This window comes from Pan troglodytes, chromosome 1 (assembly GCF_028858775.2).
Source record: "Pan troglodytes isolate AG18354 chromosome 1, NHGRI_mPanTro3-v2.0_pri, whole genome shotgun sequence".
Taxonomy (NCBI): Eukaryota; Metazoa; Chordata; class Mammalia; order Primates; family Hominidae; genus Pan; species Pan troglodytes.
In genome coordinates this window covers 13,328,850-13,355,294 of record NC_072398.2, presented here as the reverse complement: position 1 = coordinate 13,355,294, position 26,445 = coordinate 13,328,850, and the positions used below count along the sequence as shown (strand labels likewise).

Genomic DNA, 26,445 nt, shown 5'->3' with positions numbered 1-26,445 from the left:
AACGAACAAAAGAGAACAGAGTTAAGAAAGTAAATCTGATTTAAAACTATATATTATATTCTAACTTCAACATAAGAGATGCTGTAGATTATCTGGTATTCAGTGCTGTTGTTCATACCATTTACAAATCTCTTCCCATAGTACCACTAATTAAGATATAAGGATGTATTATATTCTCAAAAATAGTATTCATAGACCTGATATAATTTAACTACTTTAAGATTTTTCTAAAATTATTTCAAAATCATACACTATATGCCAAATGTTCTCCAAAACTGAGGTTTAAAGAATTCTTTATTCAAATTATTTCTCAAATGTTTCAGCACTGAACTAGGCACCAGGTATGGACACTATTATTTCATCCCCAGTGCCTAGATAGGGCCTGGCATATGGTCAACACTCAGTAAATACTTCTTAGGGGAAATGAATGAATTCTCCCTTTAACTAAAAAGATAATTAGATCAGTCTTTCTCTTTGCAGTATGTAGTAAGAGCTATATAAAAAAGTAGCTGTAATTTAGAGTGAATAAATTAAAATCTGTAAATAAAAAATCTGTGCTTTACTAAGACAGGGAAAGCAAACCAGATGGGAAGAGGAGAAATTAAAAGGAGTCTGACAAATTCCACCCAAGCAAAAGATGCAGACAATGAAGACAACTTCCCCCAAAGAGCATTAATCAGATTTCTTAAGTGATTAACAATTTGTGAATTCTGCAAACTCAGAAAAAAATAAAAGCAGAGAGTTAGTGAATCAATAAATAAGCAGAAAAACAGTATTACAAAACCTTAGATACCTCCTTAAAAAAAGCTCCATGAAATTCACTAAAAATACAGGAATTAAAATACAATAATTTTTTTTTTTAATCTGAGAGATCTTCAAACATCTCACAAACATGTCACAAGAAAGGGTCAAGAGGAAAACTATTAATCTCTCCAATGAAACATTTAAAGTTTCATGTACTTCATAGACATATGATTTCTTCAGAATCATAAATTAAAAATATCTATTGACCTTACATAGAATAATTCTACCCAAGCTTGAAACAAAATATTACATTAAATGTATCCTTTAGGCTGGGCACGGTGGCTCCTGCCTGTAATCCCAGAACTTTGGGAGGCTGTGGTGGGCAGATTACTTGAGGTCAGGAGTTTGAGACCAGCCTGGCCAACATGGTGAAATCCCATCTGTATGTACTAAAATGCAAAAATTAGTCTGGCATGGTGGTGCACGACTGTAATCCCATCTACTCAGGAGGCTGAGGCACAAGAATTGCTTGAACTTGGGAGGCTGAGGTTGCAGTGAGCCAAGATCACTCCACTGCCCTCCAACCTGGGCGACAGAGTGAGACTCTGCCTAAAAAAAAAAAAAAAAAATTATACTTTAAAGGCAACACTAGAAAAACTAAGCTAAAACAAATACTGCAAAAGTCACTTATAGAATACTGGTAATAGAAAGCAGTCTTTAAAATAAGCAAAGAAACTTTAATTTCTTTATTCAGACTTTTCACTTCCAACTTTTCACTATCCATTTTTCTGATGTTATGCTGCACACCTAGACTCACTCCTTCTGATAAGTGTTTCTGCTTCTTCATACGTTTTCTAATCATCAGTACGTTCAAGTACTTCCCCAAGAAGCACCATGGTTTTTGTATTATTGAAGGAAAAATGTGTTTGCCTAAATAATTTTTCATATTTAGTATGAATAAATCACAATAACATATAGTGTTCTGAATCTGAATCAGAATCAAACATTCAGGCAGAAGTAACTTTTCTATGAAATTCTGATAACACAAGTGATATGATAAAGGGAAAAAGCATACCTGTTGCCTTTTCTTCTTGCACAGGTATCTTCCATACCAGTGGAAGGAGAGACAGAAGAAGAGTCAGGAGTTCTTCTCTACATGTCAATGCCTATGTCAGTAACAAAAGAATCCTTCATGTTCTAAGGCGATAAGACACATCATTTCCTAATGTCTTGTCTTAAACTGAACCAAAAAATCCTTTTTCTTGAAAGTCTGCATTTGAAAAGCTAAGAATCAAATTAACCTATCTTCAATCCAGTTAAAGCTGTGATACTTTTAAGTTTATAAGCCTTTCTAATGATAGAAGAATCTAGGAGTATTTGACAGTATTTAGCACACTCTTGCTGATATTTCCAAAAATAGCTGTTATTACCACCATGCACACTGCAAGAATTCCTCACCTATGAAGAAACAGATTTGCTAGGTGAAAATGAAAAGTTAAGCCCTACTAATTAACAAAGCAATGCTACAAAGTTACTAGAAAAATGTGAAGCCTTCATGCAGTTAAATGAAAAACTCAGAGACGATTTTAAAAGAGAAATTGACATTATTAATAAATAATATATAAGGAGAGAAAGACTTATTAGTGAATGTAATCCAATAAATATTTATTGACTGCACACTATGTCCACAAAAATACTGTCTTACCCTTTCTGGAGGATATGGTCCAAGCCCTGGAGAAGGTCCCCTCATTTGGTCCATAAAATACATACACATAAACAGTTAAAGAACAGCAGAAGGCATGTAGTATGAGTAAGTATCCAGGGGTGGTAGAAGCATTCAGTTTAGGAGTTCAGTAAAAGGAGCAGTCATTATCAGAAGTATGGAAGGAGAATGGGAGCTAGAGAGCTAGACCTGGGACACCTGGGACATGGGTAGTAAAGGATTTAACGACAAATCAAGTTTGAGTTCTCGCCTTACACCAATCAGTGGGAGAGGGGGTCGCATGATGACACAATCAGATTTGCTGAACAGAATTAGTTGGAAGGGGAAGCAGTGTTAGAGGCAGGGAAACAACAATCCAGATGAGAGAGATGATGACTTTCTGAAGTACTCCAACAACAGAAGGGAAAAGGAGACATATTTGAGAAACTGTAAGGTAGAACTAAAATAACTTGCAGTTGATTATCTATGGCACATAAGGGAGAAAAGAAAAGATCTAAAAGGACCCACAGGTTACTGGTTTCAGCATCTAGGTAGCTGATAATGTATTCACCAAGACAGGAAATTTACAAGTGGTATTAGGTTGGGATAAAGATGATGGATTCACTTTTCAGACATATGGAGTCTGAGATGTCTATGGGCTATCCTAATGAAGACAGCTTTTTAGTAGACAGTAAATATATAGATCTGGAACTTAAAAAAATATGAAGTAAATAACAAGATTTAGGAGTAACTGGGGTGGAAGGCAAGAACATGTGTGAATTTTCCCAGGGTGAGAATATGGAATGACAATAGAAGACCACCAAGAATGAAACTCTGGACTTTAAAGACTTAAAGATGGGCAATGCTAAAGAAAAGGCTGAAAAGGCTTCTACTGAAAAACAGCCCCAAGAAAGAGAAGTACAACCAGAGAAACCAAGGAAGAGACCAGTTCAGGAAAGAAAGGAGTCAGCAGGGCCAAAGCTGTTGCCCTTTCACTGTGTGACATGATGGCCGAAAAGCATTTAGTAACTGGAATGCCCCTTAACTAACGGCTTTAATGGAGTGATTTGGGTACAACTCCAATTACAATAGGCTGAAGAATCAAAGGAAGTGAGAAAGTAAAGACAGGACATTCAGACTACTCCTTCTGGTGTCCTGGTTGTGAAAAGGCTCAGAATTCTTCAAAAAAGGGGTTTAGTAAAATCTAAACCCCTTTTTAGGCATAGAAAACCCTTCATGGCAATGATTCCTGTTGAGCTGTCCAGTGTCAGCTCCCTCCGCCACACATGAGCCCTCCCAATACATCTAGCTGGTAAAGGTTTCCCCTGAAAACTACTGGTCTCTGTGCTCCCAATAGGTCTTCCTCACATACACTGTTTCTGCAATTCTCCATCCCCATCCTCCCATCTGCCAAACTACAACTCATTCTCTAGGTTTTTAGTTCCTCTGTGGGGAGACTTCTCTAACACCCTACCTACTTCCCTTAGTAAACTTAGCTTTCATGTTCCTGATTTGCTTCCATTCCAGCAAACACCCTGCTGAAGTGTTACTGTCTGAATGCCCATTTTCCTCTTTTATCCGTTAAACAAATATTTCTTGATCCCCCTACTAAACAGGCCAGGCACTGTGTCAGGTACTTCAAATGCTGTAGTGAACACAATATCCATATCCTCATGAAGCCTACTTCCTAGCACAGGAGACAGAAAATAATGGGTAAAAATAAGAAAATTTCAGATATAATGCTGTGCTATGAAGGAAATTATCTAGGAAAGAGATTACAGAGTGACAAAAAGGGTAACATTTTAGACAGGCTATTTAGGATGGGCTATTTGAGCAGATACTTAATTGATGAGAGGAAGGAATCCATGAAAAGATTTGGAGGAAAAGGGCTCCTAGCAAGTACATGAAGTGTTGGGAATGGGTTTGGCTTTTTCATAGAAAGCAAGACAGCTCAAAAGCTCCTAGATCTGATAAATAACTTCAGCAAAGTCTTAGGCTACAAAATCAATGTACAGAAATCAGTGGCATTTCTATACATCGACAACACCCAAGCTGAGGGGCAAACCAAGAACACAATCTCATTCACAACAGTCATAGAAAGAATAAAATACCTAGGAATACAGCTAACCAGGAAGGTGAAAGATTTCTACAATGAGAATTATAAAACATTGCTGAAAGAAATCAGAGATGACACAAACAAATGGAGAAACATTCCACATTCATGAATAGAAAGAAACAATATTGTTAAAATGGGGCCGGGCGCGGTGGCTCACGCCTGTAATCCCAACACTTTAGGAGGCTGAAGCAGGTAGATCACAACGTCAGGCGATTGAGACCATCCTGGCAAACACAGTGAAACTCCAACTCTACTAAAAATACAAAAAATTAGCCAGGCATGATGCCATGTGCCTGTAGTCCCAGCTACTCGGGAGCTGAGGCAGGAGAATCACTTGAACCTGAGAGGCGGAGGTTGCAGTGAGCCGAGATCACACCACTGCACTCCAGCCTGGGTGACAGAGAGAGACTCCGTCAAAAAAAAAAAAAAAAAAAAAAGCCATACTGCCCAAAGCAATTTACAGATTCAATGCTATTCCAAACTACCAATGACATTCTTCAAAGAATTAGAAAAAGCTATTCTAAAATTCATATGGAATAAGAAAAGACTCTGAATAGCCAAAGCAATCCTATACAAAAAGAACAAAGCTAGAGGCATCACATTACTTGACTTCAAACTACTCTACGAGGCTATAGTAACTAAAGCAGCATGGTACTGGCAAAAAAAAAAAAAAAAAAAAACAGACACAGAGACCAATGGAACAGAATAGAAAGCCCAGAAATAAAGCTGCACACCTATAACCATCTGGAATATAACCTAAGAAATACCATCCTGGACATAGGCCCTGGCAAAGGTTTCATGACAAAGGATGCCAAAAGCAATCACAATGAAAACAAAAATTGACAAATGGGACTTAATTAAAGAGCTTCTGCACAGCAAAGGAAACTATCAACAGAGTAAACAGCCTACAGAGTGGGAGAAAATATTTGCAAACCATGTATCTGACAAAGGTCTAATATACAGAATCTATAATGAACTTCAACAACTTTATAAGTAAAAGACAAATGACCCTATTAAAAAGCGGCCAAAGGACACGAACAGACACTTTTCAAAAGAAGACATACATGCGCCAACAAGCATATGAAAAAATGCTCAACATCACTACCAATTAGAGAAATGCAAATCAAAACCACAATGAGATACCATCTCACACCAGTCAGGATGGCTATTAAAAATGAAAAAAAGAAAAAAAAACATGCTGGTGAGGTTGTGGAGAAAAGAGAACACTTATACAACGCTGGTGGGAACATAATTTAGTTCAGCTATTGTGGAAAGCAATTTGGCAATTTCCCAAAGAACTTAAAACAGAACTACCATTCAACCCAGCAATCCCATTATTGGGTATATACCCAAAGGAATATAAATCATTCTACCATAAAGACAAACGTGTGCTTATGTTCACCACAGCACTATTCACGATAACAAATCAACCTAAATACCCATCAATGGTAGACTGGATAAAGAAAATGTGGCACATATACATCATGAAATACTGTGCAGCCACAAAAAAGAATGAGATCATGTCCTTTGTAGCAATATGGATGGAGGCTGAGGTCATTATCCTAGGTGAACTAACACAGAAACAGAAAACCAAATACTGCATGTTCTCACTTTATAAGTGGGAGCTAAACCTTGGGTACACATGGACACAAAGAAGGGAACAGCCACTGGGGCCTCTTTCAGGATGGAGGGTGGGAGAAGGGTGAGGATCAAAAAACTATCGATTGGGTACCATGCTTACTACCTGGGTGATGAAATAGTCTGTACACCAAACCCCATGACATGCAATCTACCTATATAACAAACCTGCAAATGCACCCCTGAACCTAAAATAAAAGTAAAAAAAAAATATGTTACCACAAAAATGATCTATTCATTAAGAGTTTGAAGGAATCCACTGGCAATAGAATTGTCCCTTAAGCTCTTGAAGGAGAAAATACGTAAGTTTTACAATATTTTCTGTGATGATTTTTTGAAATTTATACACACGTCAATTTTGCGATGTACATTTTTCCAGAAATTTGTCATTTCATATTTTTGTCACTTCATGATTATAATTAACTTTAATCATTTCATGATTATTTTCATGATTATTTTAACTTAGGAATTATATATTACAACTTTTTTTGAAAAAGAAAGAAGGAGAGTGGCTGAAACATACATACCAAGAGGGAGAGGGCTAGGAGACAAGGCTGGAGGGTGTAGGTTGGACAGGTAGGCAGTGTCAGATCTAATGGGCCCTTGTGGACCATATAAAGGAGTTCAGGTTTATCTCTAAATATGATGGGAAACTTTCCCAAACATACTTGTCAGTCTTCTCTCAGGGCATGGACTCCAGGGCTCAGGCCCTAGTCCTCAGCAATCACCCCCTTTTCTGCCACCCAACACCTAACATGGAGTTGGGTATTCAATAACCATTCACTGCATGAATGACTTTAAATTTTAGATGCAAAATAAAACATATAAAAGGGCTCCATTTCCATGTGCTTTACTTCCAAATAATAAAACTAAAGATGTACAGATAACATTTCCATGTATAGCTCATACTCAGTATACCTCTGCATTTTTAAAGATGCCAATAAAAATATACATGGTCTTTCAAAAAAAAAAAAAAAGATAAACCAATTTTTGGCATATCTTTCCGGTAGAGTCCTCCTAATCTGAGTCTTTATCTTTGGCAGGTGAACTAACAGCATTCTAATGGAGCTTGCAGAAACCTCAAGGGTCTGAGAAAGTGCTACGGACACGCTGTACTGATAATTCAGCCCTTGCTCCACATACTGGCAAATCACCACTGCTGCGTAAATAGGCATTCCTGACTCCTGGCAGAGCTCTGCATGACACAAGGTCCTTCCCACTCAGATGAGGGCTTCTCAACTACCTTCAAGGCTCAGACCCAGCAACACCTCTTCTGTGGAGCTTCTCCTCCCACACGAACCTAAGATTGCTGTTCTCCCCCTCAAGAGAAAGGAAGAACATTCCTGTTGCCCCCATTTCACCAAGTGAGTTAGTTCTTGCAAACCATGGGCCTTGAAAGAATGAGAATGAGGCAAGTGCAAATGTTTGGGTTTTGGCCCCTCTGCTGGAATTGTAGTCCTGAAGAGGGCATCCCGCACCACCCTGATGCCCAATATAGCACTGGGGGAAACGAGTCTTTGCTTCACATTTCATTACCACAATTTCAAACACAATTCATCATTGGGGAAGTTCTCTTCAATCCTCTGGGTGTATTTCTTTTTTATTAATATCTGGGTATCATTTATTCCCAGATCTATCCTCTCTGGTCCCAAAGAAACCACATTTGTAATTCTGTCCTTTTAGAAGTGATAAAATCCTTTACTCTTAATTTGTGGGCACCCTGGCAAATTAGAACTTGCAGCCCTCTATTTCAAACCAAGATCTTGTCTCCCAAGTTTTATCTCCCAAGGTCCTTTGTACACACAATAGTCACAGAATCCAGGGGAATGAGGTGTTCCCTCATGACATCCAAGTGGGAAGTTCCCAATGTGCCATATTAGACAATATATGCCATGAACAGGTCCATTCCCTGCTATTTCTAGACCACCCAATCAAGAGAAATCAGCCAATAACATACCACTCTTATTTAATACTTCTTTTTTTTTGAGATGGAGTCTCGCTCTGCCACCCAGCTGGAGTGCAGTGGCGCGATCTTGGCTCACTGCAAGCTCCGCCTCCCAGGTTCACACCATTCTCCTGCCTCAGCCTCCCGAGTAGCTGGGATTACAGGCACCTGCCACCACGCCCAGCAAATCTTTTCGTAATTTTAGTAGAGATGGGGTATCACCGTGTTAGCCAGGATGGTCTCGATCTCCTGACCTCATGATCCGCCAGCCTCAGCCTCCCAAAGTGCTGGGATTACAGGCGTGAGCCACCACGCCCAGCCAATACTTACATCTTTATGTCTTCTTTTCTACAGGGAAAATAACTGTGTTACACCTTTATAAAATTCCCCATAGAAACAACAAACAGTAAAGTAACTTTCATTGAGGTATTTTTCCATTCAAGAAACATATTTCAAGTACCAACAAGGTGCCAGGCACTGGCCCTTTTCATAACTATTGTTTAGACTGGGTTTTAAACTAATTGCCTAACCTAGCCATTCAGAAGTAGAAGTGGTGGGATGGGAGTAAATGGGCAAGTGAGTCAAAGGGGAAAGGGCTGAGATCACAAACCGGACTGATGTCTAGGAAGCTGCACAGGCAGATGGGCTAGGGTTCAAGGACTTCTGGATGACATGATAAGGAACTTGGACTCTATCCAGAATGTGATGGAAAGCTAATAGGTATTTATTTTCTTTTCTTTCTTTTCTTTCTTTTTTTTTTTTTTTTGAGACAGGGTTTCACTCTGTTACCCAAGCTGGACTTCAGTGGCACAATCATGGCTCACTGCAACCTCCACTGCCCAGGCTCAGGTGATCCTCCTGCCCCAGCCTCCCAAGTAGCTGGGACTACAGGCACGTGCCACCATGCCTGGTTGATTTTTGTATTTTTTTGTAGAGATGGGGTTTTGCCATGTTGCCTAGGCTGGTCTTGAACTCCTGGGCTCAAGCAATCTGTCTGCCTTGGCCTCCCAAAATGCTAGGATTACAGGGGTGAACCACCACATCCAGCCTAATAGGTATTTCTGATATTATATTAAATCTGTATCTTGACATGCTAATTAAATTTGATTTTCCACTCATAAGCAGGAATATATGTGTATGGACTATTTAAGTCCTTTATTTCTTCTATCAGAATTTTATAATTATTTCTAATATAAGTGTATATACACATATATGAAAGTTTCTACATTAGTACTACAAATAGGATCTTTCTCTTTCCTTTTCTTTTCTAGCTGTATAGCTGCAGCTAAAAACAAACATCTTTGCCTTATACTCTACAACTTTGTTGAAAAGTTTTCTGGATGAGTTCTTGGATTTTTCTGTTCACATTACTTTAAAAAATAGTATTTTTATTTCTCCATCTTTCCCACATTTAGCTTTCATATTCCACTTTACCACTACATGTATTTAAAACATAATATCAAATGGAAATAGTAATAAAGAATTATGCTTGTATTGGTCCCACGTAGAACTTCTTATTAAAAATATTATTGGCATCTGAGCATGGTGGCTCACGCCTACAATCCCAGCACTTTGGGAGGCCAAGGAGGGTGGTTGCTTGAGCTCAGGAGCTTGAAAACAGTCTGGGCAACACGGTGAAACCCCATCTGTACAAAAAATACAAAAATTAGCTGGGCATAGTGATACATGCCTGTAATCACAGCTATTTGGGAGGCTGAGGTGGGAGGATGGCTTGAGCCTGGGAGGCAGAGGTTGCAGAGGGCTGAGATTGTGCCAATGCCCTCCAGCCTGCATGACAGAGTCTTTTTTTCTGAGACCCTGCCTCGAAAAAGAAAAAAAAAATTGGTTCTTCTAATCTTCGTATATGAAAGAAATCCTCTATTCGAAGCTTAATTTGTTTTTAGACCTTTTATCAAATGTTTTTGATGAGTCAGGATAGTTATATGTACTGTTTTTCCCAGTGATAAACATTATGCTAACAGTTTTTCTTGAATTAGACCAGGAATTGCAACCTTTTTATATAAAGAACCAGATAGTAAATATTTTAGACTTGGTGAGTCATATATGGTCTGTTGCATATTCTTCTGTTTAACAACCCTTTAAAAATGCAAAAACTATTCTTAGCTTGTACATTGTACAAAAACAAGTCAATGGCAACAGGATTGGCCTGTAGGCCATAGTTTGCTCAGCCAGCTCCCATTCTGCCCCACCTCCCCTGCAGGAAAAGAGTGGTTATTAAATGGCCATAATACTCTTTGTTAAGACTCCAGAAAGACTTAGGTGGTGCCTAGTAGACCCTATCACCTAGACAAAAGTACTACTAGGAATCTTCAGGGGATTGTTCTGCACAAAGTAGAGAGGGCTGTCTCAAAGGCTATTATAGACGTGGCTTTTGAGGCATAGAGTGAACCCCACTAAGATTCACAGGAAACTCACAACATTTTAAAGAAAGTTGGTTATTAAAAAATACTAACAGCTTGGCCGAAAAGGGATAGGATAGAGACAGCTCAAAATGAAAAAAGGCCTCTGGGCGCCCACTCTTCAACAGGCAGGAAGCAGGGTGAGAAAGCTGTATATTATGGGCTAATTGTTATAGAAAAGAGAAGACACCTCATAGGGTGGAACCAAGAGTCCTGGAGAAACATGGATTAGGGAACCACTCCCACAAAAGATAATTATATTCCCAGACCCTAGAACAGGGGCCATGACAACATGTGCTGACTGGATTTCAGGACTGCTATGGCCAAGAGATGGCTATGTTCCTCTCCTGTCCCTCTTCTTACTACAATTAACTTACTCCTATCTCATTATTGTATATAAGGGCATATGCGGAGCAGATAACCTGTCTAATTCACAAGTTTCTCAATCAAGAAGAGCTGCAACAAAATTACTATATGTGAAAGCCTCATGTGTATCCAGAACTGATGCATACCATGAGATCATCAATTCAACCCTGAGGTCATGATGGAATAATATACTTCAAGAGGCATAGAGGGGAGTGAGTGTAGGAGGAATAATAACAATTTTGGTCAGAGAAGAGACCATGGTAGCTTAAACACAGCCACAAATTAATTGCAGCTCCTCCTATCAAGTGATAGAGTCTATTTCCCCATCCCTTAAATCTGAGCTCAACTTGTGACTAGCTTTGACCAATAGAATGTGATCAACATGTTGTTATGTGACTTCTTGCAGCTTCTGCACCCTCTTGGAATGTTTCCACTATCATGTAAAGAAGCTGAGTCTAGCCTACTGAAAGATGAGAAGCCATGTGGATGAGAACTGAGGCTGGCCAACAGCCCCACCCAATAGCCCTCAGTTAATCTGCTAACTGACTGCAAACTCAGATGTAAGACCAGCTGATACCTCAAGGAGCCAAAGTGGCTATTCCAGCTGAGCCATGCCAGAACTGCCAACTCAACAGAATCATGAGCAAAGAAATCATTGTTGTATGCCACTAAGTTTTGGAACATGGTCTGTTACACCACAATCAACTGATATATTCATTGCTTCAATCAGTCTGGGTGGATAATTGGGGGATTAATTAAAAGGGGAATAATTCAATGAATTATCTACTCTCCATGGATAGCACCACTGTCGAGTGGTTAAGATTTCCACTGTGATCACACTCTCACTACTCCAAGAAGTAGGAATGCCAACATCCCCTACATCCTCTCATTCCTGTCAGACCAATCATGCATAGATAGAACTAGGTTTGTGTGTGAACAGAAACTGCAGAACTAGATATAGTAAATTAATGCTCATTTATTATTACCTTTACTATATTTAAAAGTTTGCATTATTCTCCTATTGAAACAACTCTTGCCAATTTTACCATTAACTCACTTGTCAAATCTGAAGAATAATTCTCATTGCCTATTCCCTTGCTTTAAAATTTCCCCAATGTTTTCAGAATAAAATTAAGACTTCTTAACACGGTATACAAGGCTTGCCATGTCATGGCCTCTGCCCTTCAGGTCTCCCCATTAGCCAATCCCCGTTTTACCAAAAGCAAAGCAAAGTTCAGCCTTTGCTGTAACTTCACTAAACTACTTGTAGTTCATTGAATGTGCTGTGTTTTCTCTAGCCCCCGTGTTTTTTATGTGCAATTCCTCTGGTCTGGTGTTTCCTGCCTCTTTACATTGCCAATTCCTACTTAGGGATGTCAATATCTAAGAAGCAGTTCCTGATGACCCCTCTCCACTACATTCACCAAATACTTTTTACACTGCTTTGTCATCATTTATTTATCTATCTCTTCAAAAGCGAAGAGCTCCTGGTAAAGACAGTCGCTGTCCTTTCATCTCCGCATCTAGCAGAGGTGCTGGGCCATAGTAGGTACTTAATGGTCTGCTGAGTAAAGCAGTGAATAAACTGTAGCCACACTTCTAAAGGTGTGATATTGTTCTATTTATTTTATATATCACTACAGGTAGCCCATTTCAGCAGTACTATACATTAAAGTGATAATACTACAAAAATGTAGGAAGAATAAAGTACTCTCCTACATAGAAAATAGCCAAAGATTTTTAAAAACCTATTATAATGTTTGAATTATATTTTGTTCATAAATGTACAACTCCCTTTGGTAAAACTTCACATTTTACTCAGCAACATAAGTAACAACTTTATAAAACATCCACAGAGTGCAATAGGTATGGAAATTATGTATCACTGAAATTTTAAAAAGTAGTATTTATAACACATGTTCATGTATACTAGTCCAATTTTGATATATATGTTGGCAATAGGGCATAGAAGAAACCAGAAGCCATTATTTTCAAATATTACACAGAGACAATTTTTATACTGGAAGGATCCCTTAAGTCATCCAGCTGAATGTCCTTATGTTACTGATGAGGATACTGTGCTCTGGAGCAATTAAGTGACTAACTGAAGTCACTCATCTAGTTGATACGGGTGTCAAGATTAAAAGCAAAGATAGGCTGGGCATGGTGGTATGGTAGAAATATTCAACTTTGTCATCTTTAACCATTAAAAAGAATGTTTTTGATATTTAAAGAGTATTTTCCCCTAAGAATAAGTAGATTAAAATTTCTGTGTATAATAAATTATGAACAAAATGGAGTTTATTCCAGGAATGCAAACATTTAAAAACTACCGCCGGGCACAGTGGCTCACGCCTGTAATCCCAGCACTTTGGGTGGCTGAGGCAGGTGGATCACGAGGTCAGGAGTTCAAGACCAGCCTGGCCAAGATGGTGAAACCCCGTCTCTACTAAAACTACAAAAATTAGCCAGGTGCAGTGGCAGGCGCCTATAATCCCAGCTACTTGGGAGGCTGAGGCAGGAGAATCACTTAAACCTGGATGGCAGAGGTTGCAGTGAGCCAAGGTTGCGCCACTGCACTCCAGCCTGGGCGACAGAGTTAAGACTCTGTCTCAAAAACAAGAAAACAACAACAACAACAAAAACTATCAAGATAACTTACCTACATTACAGAATAAAAAAGAAAAATCATATGATAGTTTCAACAGATGCAGAAAAGGCATTTGACAAAATTCAACATCCATTCAGTACAAAAACTCTCAACAAATTGGGAATGGAAGAAAATTCCCTCATTCTGATAAAAGGTGTCTAAGAAAAACTGAGAGTTCCTATCACATTTAGTGGTGAAATACCTCACGCTTCTCCTTAGGTCAGACACTAAACCAGGATGTCCACTTTCACTACTTCCATCTGCCTTTGTACTAGAAGCCAGTGCAAAAGTCAAGAAAGCAAAATAAAAGGCATACAAATTGGGAAAAAAGTAAAATTGTCATTCACAGATGACATCATTATTTACATACAAAATCCTAGGGAATCTACAGAAAAGTTTCAAGATCTAATGAATGAATTTAGCAAAGGCACAGGACACAAGATCAACATACGAAAAGCAATTGTATTTCTATGAGCAACAAACAACAGGAAAATAAAAAAATTTAAATACCATTTATAATAGCATCAAAAAGGAATAAAATATTTAGAATAAATTTAACCAAACAACAGGCAGGACCTCTACAATGAAAACCACTCAATAGTGCAGAGAAACAAAGTAAAGAAGACATAAATAGAGTTTGATATCATGTTCATGCATTGGAAAACTCAACATTGTTAAGTGTCAATTCTGTGTAAACTGATTTATAGATTCAATGCCATCTTAACTGAAATCCTAGTGTGCATTTTGTAGAAATAACAAGTTGATTCTAAAATTTTATGAAAATATGAAGGATCTAGAATGGCCAAACTTTCTTTAAAAACAAGAACAAAATTAGACAACTTACAACATCTAATTTCCAAACTTATTTTTATAAAAGCCACAGTAATCTAGACAGGGTACTGATAAAAGACTACATGAAAGATCATTGGAACACAATGCAGTCTAGAAAGACCCATAAATATAGAAAAAGTGCTCATCATCATTAATTGCCAGAAAAATGCAAATTAAACCTACAATGAGATACTACTTCATATTCACTTAGAATGACTAACACTACAAAGACTGGCAATATCAAATATTAGAGAGGATATAGAACTGGAATTCTCATACACTGCTGGTAAGAATGAAACATAGTACAACTACTTTGCAAAACAGTTGGGCAGTTTCTTACAAAATTAAACAAACATTACCCTTTGCCCACAAATTGTACGCCTACATATTTACCCAGGAGAAATGAAAACATATCCAAGGACTTTTATAGGAATGTTCAAAGCAGCTTTATTCATAATAGCCAAATGCATACAGCTCAAAAGATTAAACAGCAGGTGAACGGTTAAACAAATTACAGTACACCCTTACAATGAAATACTAATCAGAAATTAAAAAGTAGTGAACTACTGAATTATGCAACAACATGGATGAATTTCAGAGACATGAGAGTACATACTACATGATTCCAAAGCTACCTTTAGATGCTAAAAGTCACAACAGTGGTGGTCTTGCAGTGAGTGAATGGGAGGGACTGACTGAAAAAAAGGCATGACAAAACTTTCTAAGGTGGCGGAAATATCCTAAACAATGAGCTGGGTGGTGATGACACAGGTGTAAATATTTGGATTTTGTTTTGTTTTTTAAGACAGGGTTTCACTCTGTCACCCAGGTCAGAGTGCAGTGGCACGACCATGGCTCACTGCAGCCTTGATCCCCCCAGGCTCAAGCAATCCTCTCACCTCAGCCTCCTGAGTAGCTGGGACTATAGGCACACACCACCACACCTGGCTAATTTTTGTATTTTTTTGTAGAGATGGGGTTTTGCCATGTTGCCCAGGCTGGTCTCGAACTCCAGGCCTCAAGTAATCCACCTACCTCAGCCTCCCAAAGGATTGGGACTACTGATGTGAGGTGTATTTGTCACTATTCATCTAACGGCATACACATTATCTGTGCACTTACTGTATATAAATTATACCTCAATAAAAAGTTTATTTACTTCTTTATATTAAATGTCTATTAATAAGCTGGGCGCAGTGGCTCACACCTGTAATCCTAGCACTTTGGGAGGCCATGGCGGGCAGATCACTTGGGGCCAGAAGTTTGAGACCAGCCTGGCCAACATGGCAAAACCCTGTTTCTACTAAAAATATTTTTAAAAATTAGCCCGGGTGTGGTGGCGCATGTCTGTAATCCCAGCTACTCAGGTGGCTGAGACATGACAACCTCTAGAACCCTGGAGGCTGAGGTTACAGTGAGCCATGACTGTGCCACTGCACTCCAGCCTGGGTGAAAAAGTGAGACTCTGTCTCAAAAATAAATAAATAAATATTAATAAAGCAAACGGACTACAGTTGGTGGGAAAGGGCTTAAATCACCCCAGTGTACTCAAGAAGTGCTCCTATTCATGAGAAGCACAGATAGAACAACTAAATTTCCTCCTAAAACATACAACTGTGTGTCTAGTGTTATGATTTCATCTTAAATGATAAAATCTCATTCAATTAATTCCCCTTAAAAACTCAAACATTCATTCTCCATTTCCTAATTGAAAGAACTAAATGTTGATAAAGGCCTATGTTTTAAATGGCTATTTATTTTCACTCCAAAGGCACATCTACTGTTCCTACTATTATTGCTACAGATATTCCAAAAAGTGACTAGGTGGAAAGAAGGGATTAAAAAATACCACCACAGGAAAAAAATATTTAACTTATGACCTAAATAATTTTAGTCATTTAATATCTTAAAATATATATTATGACTTAAAAGAGAAAGTATTCTATTTACCATATATACAAAGAAAATACCGTATTTGGAATCCAACAGACTTGGATCCAGAATACATAAAGAACTGCTACAACTGATGATAAATAAATAACCTGACCTTAAAAATGGTACAAAACTTCAAAACAGATGTTCATAAAAGAAGATATACAAATGGCCAATAAGCAAATGAAAAAATGCTCAACATCATTAGTTGTTAGAGGAATGTAAACTAAAACTACAATAAGATACTACTTCATATTCTTTTAGAATGGCTAACACTACAGACTAGCAAAATATTCCCAAAAGAAAAATTATTGCTGCTGTTATGACATGAATTATTTCAGTCATTTAGTAATACATTAAAAGACGTTTCATGACATAAAAGAGAAAGCATAAAATCTGGAGAGATAGAAAGTAGACTAGTGTTTGCTTAGGGGTAGGGGAATGGAAGGGATAGGGGAACGATAGCTAAAGGGTATGGAGTTTCTTTTGGAGGTGATGAAAATATTCCAAAATTAACTGTGGTGACAGATGCACTTACCTGTGACTACACTAAAAGCCACTGAATTGTACACATAAAATGGGTGAATTTTAAGATATTCTATCTCAATAATGTTATTGAGATATAATAATGCTGTTATTAAGATTTTGATTGGGATTAAATTGGGATCTGTAGATTTGGAGAAAACATGTATGTTTATAATATTGATTCTTTCAATACATGAACATTATATAATGCTCCAATTATTTGGGTCTTCTTTAGTTTCTCTCAATAATGTTTTATAGAATTCCATGCAGAAGTACCGTACATATTTTATTAGAGTCATTCCTCGATATTTACTATTACTGAGGCTATTTATATGGTATATTTTAAAGAAGACAAAGCATTGAATTTTTTTTATTGTGGGGAAGAAGAACAGAGCATGGTGTACATATTAAATAATCAAAATTTCAAAATAAATCACTATACATGGTCTAACATGATTTTTTCTGATTTTAAATTTTATTTACAGAAAAGTCATACAAATATATAAAAATTATATTTAATCACTCATTTAACAAATCACATTCATGAAAAAGAATAAAAATACATAAACTTGGCTGGGTGCAGTGGCTCACACCTGTAATCCCAGCACTTTGGGAGGCCAACGGGGGTAGCCTGCTTGAGGTGAGGAGTTTAAGACCAGCTGGTCAACACGGTGAAACTCCATCTCTACTGAAAATACAAAAATTCGCTGGGTGTGGTGATGCACACTTGTAGTCCCGGCTACTTAGGTGGCTGAGACACGAGAATCACTTGAACCCGGAGGTGGAGGTTGCAGTGAGCCGAGATCGCACCACTGCACTCCAGCCTGGGCGACAGAGTGAGACTCTGTGTCTCAAAAAAAACCATAAACCTACAAATGTCCTGAAAATTCCATGACAAGTAAACGCTTCCTAATTTGTATTTGCTATGTTCCTTAGCTCACAGTGAAAACAGAAGTACGTTTTAGTCTCCATATTTCCTCAATATATGTATTTATTAGCAAAATGCTTTCATAGCAAAGAAATTTTATTTAATGATGGCCAATTTTACATCTAAAGCTGGTAACATTCAAAGCGTTAAAAAAAATCCATCATATCGGTGTTACAAACACTTCATTATTTTTTCAACTAACTATATTAATTAGTTCCCTGAAAGCAGATTGTAGAGTTTTACAATCATAAAATAATTATTCATTTTCTACTAAAATGAAATAAAGATATAAATCACATTTGGCCTTAAAATTAATTTATGTGAGTACTTAATGTTTCTGGATCTGTTTTCTCATCTGTAAAAGAAGGTTAGATGAAAACATCTAGTCTCAACTAGTTTTAAAACTCTGTTAATTTTATAATAAGAAAACAGCAAAACCATATGGTCATACCATACTTTAAGCCAAAAACGTTTGATAAATTAGATGTACACAAGCTAAAGGACTCAGTAATTATTAGTTCACATAAAAGGTCTCTGCTTTCACTCCAGAATTAGCAGCCTCCAAAAATTTTTCAAAAACATACTTGATATTTATTGAAAATGAAAATTCATCATGTTTCTGACATAAGATACAGGGATATAAGATTATGTCTTATATTTCTACTAAGAACCATAGTTATCTCACTGATATGATAAAAAGCATAGTATATATGAAACCATTTAGTTCTTAGGCAATTCATAATTCTAAGATATTTCAGACGTTTTGAAAGTATTCAAGTAAACAATATGGTTATAAATAGGTCCACTTTTTTTTTAGTGGAATAATGTGAAAGACTGGACTTTATCTCAAGGAGGCTTCAGAAACTATGTAATCCAAAACCATGTAGCTATAGTTAACTATTGTATATTGATGAAAGTAAGTATTTGATATAAAAATGTTACCTGATCAATTATAGAATTTAGCTTGGTAAGTAATAGAAATCCTCGACCATGGACAAGGTACTGTCCAAGGGTTGCCATGTGCGTCTCCTCCTCTTCTTCCTCCCTGGCCTCCACCCTCTGGACCACTGCATTGCAAAGCCGGTTGACATCGGTCAGAAATTCACGTGCCAGTGAGTTACTGTCGGTGCTCATGACCGAGCTATAAAATAAGTATTACAAAAAAAAAGATTAGGAAAACAAATACAAATTTACTTTTAAAACTATGTGTTTTTGTTGTTTGTTTCTAACTGAAGATTGGCTTAAAATTACAGGAAATTGGTACTTAACCCTATAATATTTTCAGGCGTAGTTCTGACCTAGTCAGGTGCTTCTTAAATAATTCCTTCCATGGCAGAAATGAGTCCCAGGCTTGAAATACCTGAGCATAGCTGAGAATAGGTAAGTAACAGCACCTGGATGGAAGACATTTTCTCTTTTTAAGAGAGAAGACTTTCTTTCTTAAATACAATAAAAATAAACCCATTACTTATAAAATGTTCTTGCTTTATATATTTTATAATAAATTGGTATTTTAAAAATATAACCCATTTTTCACTTGATAGAGCCCACAATCACTGACCCATCCTCCCCAAACACCAAAGTTCAGTTAATAAAAAGGATTTCCAATCAGGTGAATAAAAACTGAAAAATTCTAACAGCTAAAGTTACGCCACTTCACTTCTTATGACATATTTAAATCAAATAAAGGGTAATGTGACATTTTAAGATTAAGGGAAATAAGGTACAGCAAACAGAATGGGGGAACATAAATACAGAGGAAAATGTACAAATTTCCAGAAGGGAAAAACCGTGAACAACGAAATCCCCAAGGAGTTTCAAAATAGTTTCATCTCTGGGCTAAAAGTAATTTTGAGGTATCCAGTAACCTTTAAAAGATGTTTAACGTAGAGATGTTAAGTTAAATAAGACATGTATTGCCTCACCTCCCTTCACCCGCTTCAGGGGGAAGCCCTCCCCACAGTCCCTGCTGAGAGGGCAGTGCACATATGACTATGCCTCTTGCCAAGAGGCACAGTCAGGCTCTGGGCCCCAGTTCAGCTACAATCCATGCTCATCATAAGATGTGACTCGTATAGTGTGGGTTGCAAAGAGGAACTGGACTAATCAGGTTTTCTTTCTCTCTCTTGGGAATTTAAACTAAAGGGATATAGTTGATGTGCTGAAAGGTCACACAGAGATGGGGCTGTGGTAGTCATTATGAGGTAGCTGAGGGTCAGAAGAAGCCAACCAAGTAAAAATGAACCAACGGGATACAAAGAGAAGTAGATAAACATGAAAGGGAAATACCAGAGAAATTCCTAATACTACCTTAGTTCCTGTTCATTCTGGGACCTCACAGTTTAATTCTTTGATTCCCATCAGAATTCTAGGTATTACAGTAACTCTCTTTTAGTATAACAAACATCAATACTTTTAATATTTTTGAAATTAGAAAGGAGAAAAATATGAAGTACATCGCTCATTCTAAAATGTGGCAATAACCTCTATTATATATTAATATTGGTTCTTTATATGCTTTCAGAAAGTAAAATTATTAAATAAATCCAATAACCTAATTTATATTCAGTTCATATTTATCCAACTTTAATATATTTCATTGAATCTGTTCATAATTTTAGGATACATAATTACTTAGTACACCACTAAAAAAGAATTAAACTATGACACAATGCTTCTTATCACATAAAATTTCCCTACAATATCACCTTCTGGGCCGTCAAGACCATTCATGCCACAGCACTTAAGAGTACTGCAGTATTGTTTCTGGGATTTTCCTTCAAAGCTACTAACGTCATTCTATAAATTTATATGCTGGTGCTTTCTTGATCTTACCAGATGGTATCAGCAGAAAGTTTCAGAAAACAACCAGGAAAACATTTAAAAACTCAACAGGTATAGTACCAGCAATGCACAGAAGTCTGCTGAAGCACTGACAATGTGAAAGTCTATGATCAAGTGCACTCACGTGCAGGCCAGTCAACTACTTCACAAGTGCTTATAAGACACTATCCATTGCAAGATACACTGCAACTTTAAAAACATTAAAAATGTGAAAAACTGAAAAATTATGGGAATAATTAAGTCTATCTTCTAGAAATTAAGATAATGGAAATCAATATAAATTTTTAGATATAAAAGTTAATGCCATATCAGTAAAAGGCATTATAATCTCAACAGAAATGTATGTTTTTTCCTGATTTAAAAATGTACCTAAAATATATACATGTTTATATGAATAGGTTAGTGTATATACATGATTACTTGCTTTTATTTCATTTAGATATATTGAAAAACATTTCACATGAGCTCTCACTCTTTAATAGCTGTATGGCATACTGCTACATGTAAATATTACATATATAGCATTATATTATAGTTTACTATGTAGCCAATCTCTTATTTTTGAATAGATTGTTTCTAGCTTTTTATTATCATAAACAAAGCTACAATTAACACCCTTATACTACTTGCCCCTTTATCTTATTACTTCCTTGAAGTAGAAATTGCCGTTATTTCATAAGGTAGGTTTTACATATTTCTTGTTAGGTTTACTCCAAGGCGCTTTATATTTTTGCCATTATTATGAATGGGATTTTGTTTTCCATAATATATTCTAGGATTTAAAACTGGTATATAGTAGGCACATAGGAAGTGGATTTCTTTTGATATAATAATCATATATCTAAACTTCTGAGCTTTATTATTTTGTTTTGAATTTCCCAGATATAATACTCTATAATCTACAAATAACAAAAATTCTGAATTATCCTATCCAATATTCATACAATTTCTATTATTCTATCTAATTGTATCAGTTTGCACTAACAGAACAACATCAGTTGTGGTGATGGGGACACTTTTGCTTTGTACATTAGGAAGTATTCACCTCTTCCTAACAGAAATATTGAATTTAATTGAATGACTTTCAGTCATTTTTAATGTCAACTGAAGAGATGATTGCACGGTATTTTCTTTAAATTTTTTCTAATATTTAAAGTACCCAGAAACAAAGAATATATAACATGAGGTTATAGCCAACAACCAGATATAAATAGTGTACTGTATATATCCTTTTGTAACTTTGCTTTTTCCTCTTAATGTTATGTTCATTCCATTAAACCATCATGCAATATACCATTGTATGAACAAACCACAAACTATACATCCATCTCTACTAAGAAAAGTTTAGCTGTTTTAACTTTGGGGTTTAATGAATGTCACATAATTATGTAGTTTCAAGCCTTCAAAATCATGTTGATGGTTAATATTTATTACATTATATACTTACCAGTCTTTCACCACTGCTGTGACATTTAGAGTCTATATCATTTGGACTCATAAACTAGATGAAACAAATATTCTTAGAACAAAGCTTCACCTACAAAAAAAAGACAAACATATTAATCACAATAGCAAACCACAAATAATTTTAACAAAGTTGTGACATAATCAGTGGCCAGTCTTCATACATGATGTATGAAACCACCAATGAAATTTTTAGATCTTAGGAGCACACTAAAAAAATGCCTACTTCAAGAATTCCTCTTGAGAGGGAATCTTGGAACATAGTGATCTGAAAAAGCAACTCAATAATAGCTCTCTACTTTTCCTCTTCCAGTTCTTAACTTAAAACCTCCAGGTAAATCACAAGTTAACTGCAAAGGAGAATTAGACCAGTCTTCTTAACACTAGAATCTAGGAGGCAGTGGAATATCTAAATACTATCAAGACAAAAAGGTTTTCAACTCAGAGTTCCTAGGTACAGCCATTACTTTCCTGTTAGGATGAAAGGTATTTGAGGATACATAAGAACTTAGACAATACCAAAGCCAAACATTAATTTATTAATCATCATCAAATTTCATATCTTTATTGAAGTTTTTAAATGAATTAATCTTTTGAGTAGAATATAATGAAGGTTATTTCTAGAAGACTAAAGGATACATTTCTATTTCTGGGATAGCAACAGGATATTTCTCTTTAGTTACCTGCTCTCCCCTTCTCTACAGTGCTTACCAGGAAGAAGCATGAAGAATGTTTCCTTATCATAGTTATGCGGCAAACATGAAGATATTTTGAATTACAAGTTTTAAAATCAGATTGATTTTTTAAATTATTTTTATTTAAAAAAAAATGAGATGGGGTCTCGCTGTGTTGCCCAGGCTAGTCTTGGACTCCTGAGCTCAAGTGATCTGCCCACCTCGGCCTCCCAAAGTACTGGGATTACAGGCGTGAGCCGCTGTACCTGGCCCAGGAGTGATCTTTAATTACTTCAAAATGCTCAAATCTGGAAAACTGTCTTAAGTTTCTTTCAGCTTGCCAACCAGTTCTTGTACCACACATTATTCTAGGCACTTGAAGATAAACCAGGCAGAAAACAGCTGTGTTAGACAATGCAGGGCTTTGTGTGAATTAGGAAAAAACATCCCTTCCTGATGGGTGCAGCTCCACACAGCAGGGCACACAGCTATCAAAGCACAGGGTATATTTCAGTCTCACCCCCTCATTCCTCTGGCAGAGCACCAGAAAGCAGTATATCAACGGCTCAACCAAGTGGAACAGCCCTGGAATAGAGTCCTAACACACCTTCCATACCTGTTCCTGCTGCCTCCTGAGCTAATCAATATCATGCAAATTTTTTTTTTTTTTTTGAGAGGAGTTTCACTCTTTCGACCAGGCTTGAGTGCAGTGGCGCGACCTCGGGTCACTGCAACAACCTCTGCCGCCTGGGTTCAAGCGATTTTCCTGCCTCAGTCTCCCGAGTAGCTGGGATTACAGGCGCCCACCATTATGCCCAGCTAATTTTTGTATTTTTAATTGGGGGGGGGGGGTTTCGCCACATTGGCCAGGCTGGTCTCAAACTCCTGACTTCAGGTGATCCACTCGCCTCGGCCTCCCAAAAGTGCTAGGATTACAAATGTGAGCCACCGTGCTCAGCCCATGCAGATATTTTTAACTTTAAAATTATGGAAGGGGAAAAAATAAAATAAAATTATGGAAGGGAAATTATGGATCAAACTGTGAGCCTAAAGATGGTATTATATTAGTTGCTCTGACTACTACCACCCTCCAGCTTGCACTACCACAAGGTAGAGCCATCTATCTTGCAATGCTAAGATGATTCCAGCTAACTCAGCGTGGCCGTAAGAAGTGAAAGCTGGCAGCTGGTCAGCTAGATCTGTCTGTTTCTCTTATCAAGGGACATTTTCTAGGCCAAGCTGAGGGATTTCTCTAATGCTCTTAAACTGGCATGGCTTCTTTATCTCTGTAGTTTACAAAGCCTCACTTGAATATCTATGCAGTTTCATTTTATCCAAGATCATAATTCTAACCACCAGCACAGTCACATGTGTCCTCCTTGAGTCTGCCAGCACTCTTTATACACACCTGTATTCTAATTTTTATCATCCTGTATCATTCTAGGTGTCCAGAACGTCTGGAAGTATAGATACATTTTTAATAATGATGCCCTTAGCCCATTATATATTTGCCCCTGTTTCCAAACTACATAGACACACCCTGTAGTTACTTATCTATGACTGTTTCACCCTCTAGGTCATAAGTTACTTAAGGCCAGGGACCCTGTCTTATTACTTTTTACCTTTTATAGCTATAATGCCCAATTTTAAATCTAACTTTATTACTATAATTTCAATTTCTAATACAATTGTTATAATGTCATAACAAAGAAAACTTGCCCCAACGATATTCGTAGAATTTTTATATCCTTAGCATTTACCGTAAATGAAAAACATAGTAACAAATGCCTATAATCATATAAATGACCTTCTCAGAAAAATAATGTTTCACTTTTTCTCATATAGTGACTGGTAAAATGTAAAATATGAACAAGCAAAAACAAAACATACATACACAAACACTGATTTAATGTATTAGCTACATCTCATTTTATGTCATCAGAAGTTTCATCAATATGCCATTTAATTCAACAAATGTTATTGAACATTTACTGTATGTGAGCTACTAATTTATGCACTGAGTTTAGAGCAGAATCAAAATCCTTACCATCATGTATTATAGTGAGGTAGAGACAGATGAAAAGCAAACATACACTATAATGTCAGGTCATGTTAATTCGATGAAAAAGTAAAACAAAGTAAGGGTATAGAGTGATAGGAATGCTGTTTCAGATAGGATGGACAAGGAAGGTCTGAAGCAGTAATATTTGAGCAAAAACTTGAATGGAATAAGTAAATGGACCACGTGGGTATCTGGGAAATGTGTGTTCCAAGCCACTGAGATAAATGTATGCTGGATGCACTGGATATTGAGTGCAAGAGGAAAAGAGGTAAAAAATAATTGCAAAGAAAAAGTGAGAAAAGTCAACCCATTCTTCCTTCTCAGGAACTAAAGTAAGCATGGAAAGAGGAAATAGAAGTGTTCCCCTGAAACCATTTCTCCCCAAGAATGCAAGTCCCTCCCAATGCCCACCCAAAAAAGACTATAAGGTTTTTTAGCCTGTGTGAAGAATAGTACTGTTTACTGATAGGTAAGACTGACATAAGAACAGTTGTAAGGGAAAATAACGTTCAGTTTTAGCTATGTTAGGTGTGATAGGTTTCTTAGAAATTAAGTAATCAAGTAGGCAGCTGAAGATCAAAACAGGCAGGGAAGCTGGAACTAGTGAATCAATTTGGGAATCATCAGGATATCATCAATAAATTTTTAAAGCCATGGGACTAGACAGATGAAATAACCCAGAGCAGTGCTGTTCACCGGAGCTTTCTGAGACGATGAGCCTGTTCTATAATTTCTGCCACACAATATAGCAGACAAAAGCCACATGTGGCTAGGGGCTACTATAATGAACAGTGGGGACCTAGAGAATGAGTGTAAGGGAGCAGAGAAGAGGTTTTACGACTGAGCCCTGGGCTTAGCATGGCTGAGTCAATGGAGAGGGTAAGTATCCAACACAGGAGACTGAGAAGGAACAGCAAGTGAGGCAGGAGAAAAATCAGGTGAGTGGTATCTCCCAGAAACCAGGTGAAGAAAGCTTGAAACAGAAAAGAGTAACCAATGCTATCAAAAATTCTGAGAGAAAGCTGGCGGGTGCAGTGGCTCAAGCCTGTAATCAGAGCACTTTGGGAGGGTGAGGTAGGCTAATCACTTGAGGCCAGGAGTTCAAGACCAGCCTGGGCAACATGGCGAAATCCCATCTCTACTAAAAATACAAAAGTTAGCCGGCATGGTGGTGCACACCTGTAATCCTAGCTACTTGGGAGGATGAGGTATGAGAACTGCTTGAACCTGAAAGGGGGAGGTTGCAGTGAGCTGAGATTGAGCCACCGCATACCAGCCTGGGTAAGAGTGAGACCCTGTTTCAAAAAAAAAAAAAAAAGAGAATTCTGAGAAGTTAAGTAAGATGAAGACTGGGAATTGACTGCTGGATTTAGCAACATGGAAGTTACTGACAATCTTTTCAAAGAATGGTCTTGGTGGGGTGGAAAAGACTGGTGAGGAAATGAAGGCAAGCAATTTAGACAGCTCTTTTGAGAAGTTCTGCCACAAAGCATGCAAGGGAACGGGTGATGGCTTGAGGGGGACATGAGATAAGTGAGGTTAAAAAAAAACCTGATTAATATTATAGCTTGTTTCTAAGCTGAAACATAGTATGTTTCTCTAAC

The 26,445-nt window shown here is 37.2% G+C and overlaps 1 protein-coding gene across 3 annotated transcripts in view; it reads right to left on the bottom strand.

Moving 5' to 3' along the window:
- LYST (lysosomal trafficking regulator) overlaps window positions 1-26,445 on the bottom strand; it is a 220,832-nt gene that overhangs the window by 148,478 nt on the left and 45,909 nt on the right. For all 3 annotated transcript variants that reach the window (XM_009441705.5, XM_063809692.1, XM_514288.8), the window contains 3 exons: window positions 22,089-22,178; window positions 18,740-18,938; window positions 1,820-1,910 (listed from right to left, as the gene is read on the bottom strand). In XM_009441705.5, coding sequence (XP_009439980.4) covers window positions 1,820-1,910; window positions 18,740-18,931 — 283 coding nt within the window. In that variant the 5' untranslated portion in view covers window positions 18,932-18,938; window positions 22,089-22,178. The remainder of the gene's footprint in view (window positions 1-1,819; window positions 1,911-18,739; window positions 18,939-22,088; window positions 22,179-26,445) is intronic.